The sequence below is a fragment of the Chrysemys picta genome, chromosome 8 (assembly GCF_011386835.1).
Source record: "Chrysemys picta bellii isolate R12L10 chromosome 8, ASM1138683v2, whole genome shotgun sequence".
In the NCBI taxonomy this organism is placed as follows: Eukaryota; Metazoa; Chordata; order Testudines; family Emydidae; genus Chrysemys; species Chrysemys picta.
The window spans coordinates 20,917,774-20,929,966 of NC_088798.1; the positions used below are offsets into that span (position 1 = coordinate 20,917,774).

At 39.5% G+C, this 12,193-nt stretch overlaps 1 protein-coding gene across 15 annotated transcripts in view; it reads left to right on the forward strand.

Moving 5' to 3' along the window:
* The window catches only part of LRRC7 (leucine rich repeat containing 7), a 349,370-nt gene that overhangs the window by 248,187 nt on the left and 88,990 nt on the right, over positions 1–12,193 (forward strand). For all 15 annotated transcript variants that reach the window (XR_010589655.1, XR_010589656.1, XR_010589657.1 and 12 more), the window contains 2 exons: positions 5,491–5,620; positions 6,457–6,572. Coding sequence is in view for 12 of the 15 variants with exons in the window: in XM_008172560.4 (XP_008170782.1) it covers positions 5,491–5,620; positions 6,457–6,572 (246 nt within the window). In the remaining 3 variants the exon portion in view is untranslated. The remainder of the gene's footprint in view (positions 1–5,490; positions 5,621–6,456; positions 6,573–12,193) is intronic.

Below are 12,193 nucleotides of genomic sequence, written 5' to 3' on the forward strand. Positions count from 1 at the left end.
ATCCTGCCTTTCTCCCTAAGGTGGTTTCTCCATTTCATATCAACCAGGATATATTTCTCCCGGTCTTTCATCCTAAACCACATGCTACTCGCCAGGATCAACGTTTGCATTCTCTGGACGTACGCAGGGCCCTGGCCTTCTATATTGACCGCACAAGGCACTTTAGAAAGACGACGCAACTCTTCGTTGCAGTGGCCGACCGAATGAAAGGCTCACCGGTCTCCTCACAACGCCTATCCTCCTGGATTACGTCTTGCATCCGGACTTGCTATGACCTGGCAGGTGTCTCAGCACCGCACCTCACCGCTCACTCCACGAGGGCCCAAGCTTCCTCGACTGCTTTCCTGGCGCAAGTTCCGATCCAGGACATTTGTAGAGCGGCGGTTTGGTCATCAGTCCACACGTTTACAGCTCACTATGCACTAGTGCAGCAGTCCAGGGACGATGCTGCCTTCGGATCAGCGGTTTTGCACACAGCAATGTCTCACTCCGACCCCACCACCTAAGTTGGGCTTGGGAGTCACCTAATGGAATGGATATGAGCAAGCACTCGAAGAAGAAAAGACGGTTACTCACCGTTGTAACTGTTGTTCTTCGAGATGTGTTGCTCATATCCATTCCAAACCCGCCCCCCGTCCCCACTGTCGGAGTAGCCGGCAAGAAGGAACTGAGGGGGCGCCGGGTCGGCTGGGGTATATATTCAGCGCCATGAAGGCGCCACTCTAGGGGGCTCCACAGCCGACCCGCCGGTGTTGCTAGGGTAAAAATCTTCCGACGATCGTGCACGCGGCGCGCACACACCTAATGGAATGGATATGAGCAACACATCTCGAAGAACAACAGTTACAACGGTGAGTAACCGTCTTTTTCTCAAGAAGCCTTAATTAGCTCTCAAAAGAGAGATACTGCAGCTCTAAGAGGTGGATTTGCAGAACACTAGGATAGACAGCTAATACTGCTACATCATTTTTGAACGATTGTGCTTGTTAAATTTAGGGGCCTGGCAGCACTAGAGGTGAAGTAATTTTCTTCCATAGAATGAGCACTGTACCTATAACTTCAAATTGTGCTTCCCTTCTCTGACTCATTCATTACTTTAGACAGTTTCCTGCTGGGTCTTTCTCAAAAAGTGGTAGCCATGGTACTCACTGGAACATGTTATTGTAATATAAAAATCAACAATGAGGAAGAGAGAACTGACTCTCTCTGGAGCCAGATGTTATAATGACATAGAGAGCAGTCTGTCAACTGTTTGATACTTGCCTTAATAGAACTGCCAACAAAGCAGTTAGGGCCAAAAAGGTGGTGGTGATGGTGGGTAGTCACTATCAGCCTAGATTCAAAGAGATATTTAGGGTTCAACCCTGTGAGATGCTGAACAGTGTGGCCTCAATCCAACAAAGCATTTAAACATGTGTTTAAGAACTCTGAATAGTCCCAATGGTTTCCCATTGCTTAAGTGCTTTGCTGGATTGAGCCCATAGAGATAAAAACGCTCATCTCTAGAGATGTGTGTCATTCATGACCCGGAGATATTTGCACACACGCTGGCTGAAAATGACATAATGAGAGCAGAAAACTAATTAACTTGTCAGATGGGAAGGATGGTGTCACAGAGTGGCTGGTCCTTTATGGAGAGTTAGAGGGAGAAAGGGAGATGAGGCTAGGTTGCGTCTCCAATCTTGTTTCACTACTTCTTCCTGGTTGGCTCTGTCAGTCAGAGCTGCCTTACCTTGTTTACTGAGTCTGGTTCCCACCCAGGATGGCAAAATATATCTGCAGTAGTGACCTGGGGTTCGGACTTTCTAGCATGGAACTAAGTGTTACTGTGCTAAAGAAGCAATTGGGTAGATCCTTTCCAATTTCAGGAAACACTGTTTTTAGCAGGTCTTAGTACACATATACAGTATGGTGGAAATACTAGAGCAAAGGAAAACTTTGTATTTTGTAGCACATGTAGAATGCAAACTATTGTAAGAAAGTATTCTGATGTAACTCATGTAATGAATATTGTTTGAGTGGCTTCCAGAATGCATGTCATATAAATCCTGGCAATTACTACAGCAAACATATATACGTGAAACAGCTACATTGTTCACTGTTGTTCTTATCACAAAATCAAACAAATTGGTAACTGCTTATCAACAAAGTTGTTTTATTATATGATGAGACCCAAACTGCACTTCTGGCACACCCAAAAGTCCCACTAATTTCAGGGAGCGTTTTTGGTGTGCAAAAAATGTAGGTTCAGGCCTGATACCTACCTTCCTTAATGCAAATTACACGTCAATGTGAGGTAACGTTTTAAAATATCCTGGTGATATTCAGTACCAGATCATCACCACTTTCCTAATATTCTTTGTTGCTTTAAACCAGTAGTTCTCAAAGCTGGTCCGCTGCTTGTTCAGGGAAAGCCCTTGGCGGGCTGGGCCAGTTTGTTTACCTGCCACGTCCGCAGGCTTGTCCAATCGCGGCTCCCACTGGCTGCGGTTCGCTGAGGGATGTGCTGGCCGCCCTTCCCGCAGCCCCCATTAGCCTGGAGCAGCGAACCGTGGCCAGTGGGAGCCGCGATCGGCCGAACCTGCATACACAGTAGGTAAACAAACCGGCCCGGCCCACCAGGGTCTTTCCCTGAACAAGCAGCGGACCGGCTTTGAGAACCACTACTTTAAACAATATACATTTTTAAAAAAATGATAGGTGAAGTCAAGAAAATACTTGAGGAAAAATGCATCTCTCAGAAATACTGAAAAGCATTAATTTCCCTTCATTTATCTCATCTGTAGCTATCCTTCTGGTGGATCTACACTGTCAAAGTAGAGTAGGAAAAACTGCAGCAAGTGAAAGAGGGGGAAACAATGCAGAGAAGTAATAACTAAATCATGGTGAGAGAGGGCTTCTTTAAGTTACAGGCTTCTTCCACCAAGCATCTAGTATCTTATCAGTTGATGTTTTGTTATCCATTCCATCCTTCCCCAACTTTAGGATGATTGATCAAATATGTGGTGAAAATGACATAATGAGAGTGAGGACTTCTTAAGCTATGGGTTACTCTTCTCTCTAGTACAGGTAGAGCATGTGTTGGGCATAGCCCCATGGTTTCCAGGGGACACAGAAGACCCATAAAGGTCCATTGCTTCATACTCTGCACACCCAGGGAGAATGAGTGGAGCCTCAGTGACTGATGAGGTTATTAGAACCCTAACTAAATTCATATGATAAGCTGCTGTGGCCAGGTTACCTTCCCTCCACAAACTCTGAACAATGAAAATTAGACTTCGAAGTTACACAGCAGTTGTATAGCTGTTGGATAGCTAGATTAAGTCCAGTCTCACTTTGACTGTGTTCCCTCTGTTATCACAAACTTCATTTCTGTCCTGATTGTTACCAAGAGGGAAAGAGGTTGAGAATGTATATGTCAGATGGTACCTTTTAACTAAAATTACATTGCCTATTAAGGTTTCAGTGACATCCCTTGTGTGGCTCTTGAAATTTACTGTTTGCAGGATAGTGTTTGTAATGTTCCCAATTCTAGGTCTAAGTAGGACAGGGGAGTTGTGCTAAATCAGCACATCACCTGGCAAACCCTAGCTGGTTGTGGGCAGCTTCCAAGATGGCATCCTTTCCACTATACTTTCCATTACAAGGGTCCTCTGTCAGGTCTATGCCTATTCCTGCCAGGAAAGACTTTGAATGAACTAGGCCAACATGTTTGAGTATTATCTTTGCAAAATATTGCTCTTTGTCTGGTTTGAAAGACAGGTTGACAGATACAAAACTTGTAATAAAATATCTGGCAAAGCTTTCAGCTGTTCTCCTCACAATTCACTTCATTAATCACCATATGGCTCATGGAAGGGTGATGTGCTTCAGACCTTCAACCTATTGAGGTCAGGTAGTTACAGGAAAGTGCTGAGAACCAGTTGGGCCCTGGGTGTAGCTTAGCTGCTGCAGGCATTACATTTCTCAGAGTTCGAAGGCTGGAAGAGTTTTTTAAATAATTTAGATGGATAAAAATAATTTTAAAGAAATATTGAAAGGTCCAGATCTGCAACCATTGCTTAGTTATAACTGTCATCGACTTCAGTATTGCAATTGTACCCATGAGTGTGAGCACTGTTCACCCGAGTGAAGGTCACATTCTTAGGCCTCACTTTTCTCTTATTTATATTTTAAACCTTAAATTTCTTACTCTACAATCATAGCTAGATTGACATGGGCGAGGTACCTCTGAAGCATGCATGTGGGGATTCTCATCTCCACTACAGCCTTTTACATTGCTATGAGCTTTTAGAAGTGCAGCACAACAATGATCCAGGGCAGATATTGAGATAATTTATTTTTTCATAAAGGGAGCATGTTAGTATTTAGTACATCAGGTATTCCGCACATTACACAGTTCCACTTATCAGGCAGTTTTATATTAAAGACTTGGCATGAAAACCTTGAAGTACTTTAAGTAATAGCCAAATACTCTTAAAAATGACTTATTTCTGTTTGCTTTTGTATTAATTTTTGCTATACAATTGGCTATCCCATATTGTGTTTTGAAACAATCTCAGAAGATAATCTGTCAGAATTTGAAAGATAAGCATACTTACAAAGAATACATCTTCTGCTTTAATGGCTAATTATAGCAGGCTTTGTTGAATTTGGATCAATGTTTGGCTCTCTCCACTAACCAGCTTTTTGTATCAGAGTTTGTGTCAGTGACATCAGCTGAAAAATATACTTTTTTCAGTAGTGTATAAAGATACTTTCTTCTCACCAAACAGTTTTTTTTCCCACCTATCATCTTTTTTTGTGCATATGTCCAGTGCCTAAAACAGTGGGTCCCTGATCCTTGACAGATGCCTCTAGTCTAGGCATTTCTACACTACAAATAATAAACAACAATAGTAATGCATGGGACAGAATGGTATCTCTTAAAAATACCTTGCCGGCTTTACCTTAGATAAATAGATAGGATTACCTCAATATTAGTAGTATTACCAATACTCAACTATACTTAGCTCTGGTCTACACTGGGGGGGGGATTGATCTAAGTTACGCAACTTCAGCTATGTGTATAACATAGCTGAAGTCGACGTACTTAGATTGACTTACCGTGGTGTCTTCACCATGGTGAGTCGACTGTTGCCACTACCCAGTCGACTCTGCTTGCGCCTCCTGCTGCGCTGGAGTACAGGAGTCAACGGGAGAGAGTTTGGCGGTCGATTTATCACATCTAAACTAGATGCGATAAATCGATCCCCACTGGATCGATCGCTGCCCGCCAATCCGGCGGGTAGTGTAGGCATACCCTTAGGTGTATATAATTATTTATATCTTCAATCTTTTGTTCTGTGAAAATCTGAATAATAAATGTTACTTTTTCAATATATGATTTGCAAATGTAGTAATCTGACACTATAAACTTGCAGAGATTTGAAACTGTTAATTTGTGTTCTTACTTTTTCAAAAAGTCTAACAACGTGTTTAAAATTTCAGTTTATCTCTATTAGAAGAATTTGACTGCAGCTGTAATGAACTGGAGTCCCTACCTTCTACCATTGGTTACCTTCATAGCCTGCGAACATTAGCTGTGGATGAGAATTTCCTGTCTGAATTGCCTAGAGAAGTGAGAAACTGATTCTGTTTTAAAATTATTCATTAGTATGTTTTACATGAAGGGCCTAACCTTGCAATCTTTACTCAGACAAAACATCCACTGAAGTTATGGCAGGTGTATGGAAGTTTTTTCTCACTCTGCAGGATGGGGTCATAAATGATCCAGATGGAAGACCAAGTCCTACTTGCCTTAATCACTTGTTCCCATGGAACAGGTGATATCACTCACATGAGCAAGGCAAGCAGAATTTGACCCTGTTACTAATGCTTGTATGCAGTGTTGTTGTAGCTGGGTTGGTTCCAGGATATTAGAGAGACAAGGTGGGTGAGTTAACCCAAAACTTTGTCTCTCAACAACAGAAGTTGGTCCAATAAAAGATGTTATCTCACTCACCTTGTCTCTCTCACATTTTGTTTGTCATTTTACATTGTAAACCGAGGGCTTATGCCCTTGACTATTAATATCAATATCAATGTAAATAGGAAAACTAGAATTGGAAATGAGTATTTCATTAATGAACACATTATGATAATAGAAAGCATTTTAATCAAACTATGTGAAGAAATGTGATGTGTATACATACATCTTAATATAGCAGGAAGCTATTGATAGCAGATAGGTTAAATTATAACTTGAAAAGCCATTTATCAAGTAAAGGACCTGATTCTACTCCCACTGAAGTCAGTTTGGCTCAAAGTATTATCTCAGAAGTACACAATAAGTAGTCATTACCTCATTCATTAATTTTAAAGACATAATTAGGCCACCTTTTCAGATAAGGAGAATTAGTGGTGAGAAACTTTGGCAAAGTGAGAATCCTAACTTCTTGTCTTTTATGTCCATAGATTGGAAGCTGTAAGAACGTAACAGTTATGTCCCTGCGCTCTAACAAGCTAGAATTTCTTCCTGATGAGATTGGTCAGATGCAGAAGCTGAGAGTGTTAAATCTGAGTGATAACAGGTATACTTTGCATAATTTAATCATCTCACCCTAGAAGTGTTTTGCTGAACGATTTTAAACATTCAAAGTTAATAGCTATTGAGGTGGTGTTCTTTCATCATTAAGCACCTAGTCTTGGTCCCATTGAACTCTATATCAAAACTTCATTGGGGCCAATGGATTCACAAAAGTAAAATCCTGATACCACTCATGTCTCCTACTATTACCATGTGAATATGTGACCACTTATGTTCATGAAGGTTTTGCTTCATGAAAATGTTTATGTAAGCCTTATGATGGTATATTTTATGTTCTTGATTAAAAGATGGTCATGTTCTGGTGTATGGTAGGTCTTTAGGTGCAAGCACAAAAGAATGTAAACATCAAGGGGGAAATCCTGGCTCCATTGAAGTCAATGGCAAAACTCAAAAAATAGGGATTTTAATATGGCCACTTGTAAATGTATACATCTAGGAACAAAGAATACAGAGTATACTTAGTCTTCCAACTTATATCCTGGGAAGCAGTAACTCTGAAAAAGACTTGCATTCCTTGCAAGTATGAACAGGGGAATATCAAGTAGAACTAGAGAGATTATATTATCTTTGTATTTGGCTCTGGTGAGACTGCTGATACAATACTGTGTCCAGTTCTCATGTCCACAATTCAAGACGGATGTTGATAAATCAGTGAGGATTCAGAGAAGAGCCACAGGAATGATTAAAAGATAGGAAAATATGCCTTCTAGTGACAGACTCCAGGAACTCAATTGGTTTAGCTTAACCAAGAGTAGGTTAAGGGGTGACTTTACAGACTAATCAAGTATCTACATGGGGAACAAAACTTTGATGGTGGGCTCTTCAATTTAAAAGACAAAGGTATAACAAGATCTAGTAGCTGGAAGTTGAGCTAGACAAATTCATACTGAAAATAATGTGCACATTTGTAACGGTGAGCATAATTAACCATTGGAACAATTTGCCAGGGTTTGTGGTGGATTTTCCATCACTGGACATCTTAAAATCAAGATTGGATTTAAAAAAAAATGTGCTCTAGTTCAAACAGAATTATTTCAGGGAAGTCCTATGGCCGGTGTTATACACAAGATCAAACTAGATGATGACGGTCTCTGACTTTATAATCGATTAACCTAAGGCCAAACCCTTTTCTTCACGTACTTAGTCCCATTGAAGTAAATATGGCTATTTGCATGAATAAGATGAGAATGATTTGACCCCACATATAAACATTGGGAAAGACGGTTTTATCAAAAAAAATTCATGCATGCATGTACTTCAAGAATAACTTAGATGTGACCCTTTTCAGCAAAATAAAAAGAGATACAGGTTTGTTCAGTAGTGTGGCAAATGGTACATGGAGGCATTACTGTCACCAGTGATTATCTTCTGAAATCAGTCAGAATTTTGAGAAGGACTTTGCACCTCTATTACTGGGGGCTATTAACAGAAATTAGTTCACCAACACATTATAAATCCTTAACACAGAAATATCCTATAGTACACTTGATAACAATTATCCACTTATTGGAACATTTTCTTAAAGTCAGTTAGATGTCATAGGACCTGATTTTTTGCTCTGACAGCAGCAAAAAACTGGAGTAACTTCACTGAAGTCAAGGAAGTTACATCAGTGGAAACCTTGTATGAGAGCAGAATCAGGCTCATAATTGGATGATAAGTTCAGAGGAATTAGGAGCTAGAGCAAACTTAGATCTTTTCTGAGATTTGAAAAACTATGGTGTAAATGTATTGCTTTTTTGTTTGTTTGTTTAAATGTTCACATCTTAGTGGTCACTGATTTCAGCGGTGACTGAATGTGGAATTACTGAAACACTGTGAACAAAGCACTTTTTTATCATGGTACTTCCATCTTGGATGAAATTAGGAATTACTGAAAAATCCTGATCTCACAAGATTTCCAGACCAAAGTGTTAGGATAAATTTCAAATAAGTATTCTAATGTTCTGGTGCTTAACCAAAACTTAGACTTACAGGTTTTCCCCATCACTAATCATGAAATTATGTAAAATATTAATCATATGTAAAAGTACTGTTGGCATCCTTCCATTATCATACAAAAAAGTAACACATGCTTAGTTTTATATTCTTCTTGTGGAAAATCATCATCTTCCCAGATGTTGGGTCACAAAGAGCAATCATCCATGTCCTGTGGGCCTGACTGCTGAAGCCTTCCTTGTGATATTTCCTATGTCAAATCAGACACAACACTCAGTAGTTTTAATTGTCACTCTTTTTCAGATACATTGGTCATTATTTGGGTTCTTATTTTGAATGTCACCAAAAATAAGTACAGAGGTTTATGAATTTAGAAAATAGTCCTGGGTATATTAAGAGCTCTACAGGACTTAACTTGTCTTTCAATAGAATCCTCCAGCTAATGTTCAGTATAAAATGTTTCACATACTATAAGGTTAGCCTCTTTGGGGAAGAGGTATAAACAAGGTTTGGAGAAATATAAGTATAGGTTTGTTGTTTGTGTTTGTTTATTTGGAACATGCCAAAATCAGAATCCAGTATTGAACACACAATATTCAATGGGTGATCCTGCTGAACATAAGAGAAATGACCCATCAAGAAAGAAAAATTCAGGCTGTTTCTGTCCACAGACTTAGAATAAAATGCCAAAATGAATATTTCCCTCTCCCCCTAGAAAATATTTTTTTGCCCTCATTTCATGCCGTATTCCACTTAATGCTGTTTACATTATTAGAGGATGCCCAGTGATATTTTCCATATTTTGGAAGACAAATGCATTATCAGAATTTGTCCTAGATTTTTTTACTATTGCCATGCTCATTTGAATTAATTACTGAGGATATTAATTAATGAGATATTATATGTTACAGATAAGGTATTAGTTCAGAACCAGCCATGCAGTGTAAGGAAATAAAGACTAAACTACCCTTTTAATCCTAAAGGCAGTCTCTCCAACTCACAGAGGAGACACCTTCGTAGGCAAGAGTAGAGAAGGTGGCACAGCAGCTATCCACAGCTGATCTGTGAATAAATGAGGGAATCCAATAAATTGATTAAAACCAAAAGAGACATTACTGCTTTCCCTGGACAAGACGTCACTTAACTAGCTCCTAAAGTGTTACAGATTTTAAAATAACTTTACACTTAACGCAGCTTTAGCTTTTAAAAATTGATCCAGGTTAAATCTATAGACCGACACAGACTCACTGTTGAAGTGATCTGGCTCATATTGTCAGAAACTATGGGTAGTACTGAACGGAAGCTAAGATATCTTCCCAACTCTTCTCTAGACATAGGCAAATTTGATGTTAGTTGGCTCTTAAAGTACATCTCAGTTTATAACTAGAATGTAATCTAATAATAATGATAAAAAGGAATAGCTTCAAAGTATTTATCTCAACTTAGTCGCTGATATGTAATTTATGACCGGATATGGAATAATTTCTTACTGATAGTTTGGGACCTAGGAATATATTTAGAAAGGTTTTTTTCTTTCTAAAGAACCTCAGGAGAAATTCTACTTTTCCTTATCTTCTGTCATACAGGAAAACACTTTTTATATGAAAATTGAACATTAGAAAAGGGAACATATCTTTCCATACTTGTCAGGACTCTTTGCAAGTTACTGTAAATAGTGGTTTTATTGAATAATCAGCTTGGGATTTAGCATGCTATCAAAGTATTGTTTCATGACTTCCTGTTTGTTATTTTAAATATTTCAATTTTTTTATCTATCAATGTCTGCTGTGATTTTAACATTTATATATTGTTCTGTTTAATTAAATGAATGTGAATTCAGACAATCTGAGTGGCACTAATATGCTGTTTTAAAAATTCAGTTATCACTTGTGTTAAACTCTTTAAAGAAGTTAGTTTTTCCAAGAGATTGCAATTTTAATTACTGGTGATTAAAAGCTTGTACATAAATCCAAATCCTGTAGCTCAAACAAGGAAATAAGGGCAGCAGAAGGCGTTGAATGCATTGAAACTGGTATGATTCCTCTACTCAGAGTGGTAGGGAAGTGAAAGATGTGATGATCCCACACAGTACAAACCTGTGAACTCCAGCCTCCCTTGGGAAATGGCCACAGAATCTGTGACTACAGAGATCCATTAGACACCCTCCACCCCTTATTGGCAGGAACTAGAGGGTGTGGAGCAATCACACAGGGGCCTGTGATTTCAGATTCCAACTCACTTCCGCATCCCAGATAGCCACAAAAGCTTATTTACTCAGGCCTGATGCACGCCAGGAAGAGATTTGGGCCCATAGTGGAAACTGATTGCTTTGGTACCATGTGATTTGCTTTTGAATTATATGTTAATTTAGTTTAGGTAACTCCTTCAGAAATTATCCATGCACCAGTTCATCTTTCACCTAGGATAACTTAATATTGTGAATACATTTTTCCTTAACTATGTATTACACAAAAAAGCAATTATGTAAGTAATTTTCCAAACTGTCTAGTGAGAAATTTAGGCATTTAAGCATGAAAGATAAGCACTTTGTTGAATAGCACATTTATAGACTTTAGACTTCTTTGTACAGTTGATATACTTTCTGAATGTTCTCATCAGAAATGCTGGATAAATGAAAGCAAGGCAGATTAAACACACTTTAAAATTTTAATGGGTATAGTGCACTTTTATAGCATCTATTCTGCTCAGTGGAGAATGCATATAGGGCCATATTTTTAGAGGTGAAAATCAGCATCGCCTCAATGAAATCAGTGGAACTATGCTGATTTACAGCAGCTGGGTATATGACCATTGTCTGTCATCAGTAACTAGTCAACACCAATGCAATGCCTCTGTTGCATCCTTTTGTAGCTACAGTGTAACATAATTCTGACTGAGCAGCCAAGAAAAAACATCTACTTGTTTCTTCACCATTCACAGCCTAAATCAGTGTGCGAACTGTGATTAGTATTATCGGATCAATTTTCAGAAGTGTAGTTGAAATGCAACATTTATATTAGTAGTTCAGTTGCTGATTCAAATCTGAGTTACCAGCACATCTAACCACTAGCTTGAGGGCACAAATCAAGAAGATAGGTTCTTCTTCGAGAGATGTCCCTGTGAGTGCTCCACTCCAGGTGTTGGTGCGTCCCTGCGCCTTCGCTCGGAGATTTTTCGCAGCAGTACTCGTACTAGCCACGCATGCGCAGAGGCTGCCCCTGCTGTGAGTCTAGGATAATAGTACGCATGCGTGGCCAATCTCCTCAGTTCCTTCTCTACCGTCCCCGGCCTGAGACGGAGCTCAGCAGACTCATTAGGAAATCCCTCACTCTTGCTACAATTACCTATTCTAGTAGTTAGTTTGTTGTCAGTTCTTGCTAGTGTAGTTCATTAGTTCTATCTGTTATAAAAAAAAAAAATTCTCTCAGCCGCAGCCGCTTCTACCATGCCCGGCTCCACAGGCTTTAAGCGCTGCTCTACGTGTAAGGACGCTATCCCGCTCTCTGATGGCCACTCTCAATGTATAAAGTGCTTGGGGGAAACCCACATTCCCCAAAAATGTGCCCACTGTAGCAAACTCAGTTCCAGGGCACGGAAGGACAGGGAGCTTAAACTGAAACTGCTCCTCCTGCAAAAGTCTATCGGGTCAGTTTCAGACCCAGGCGC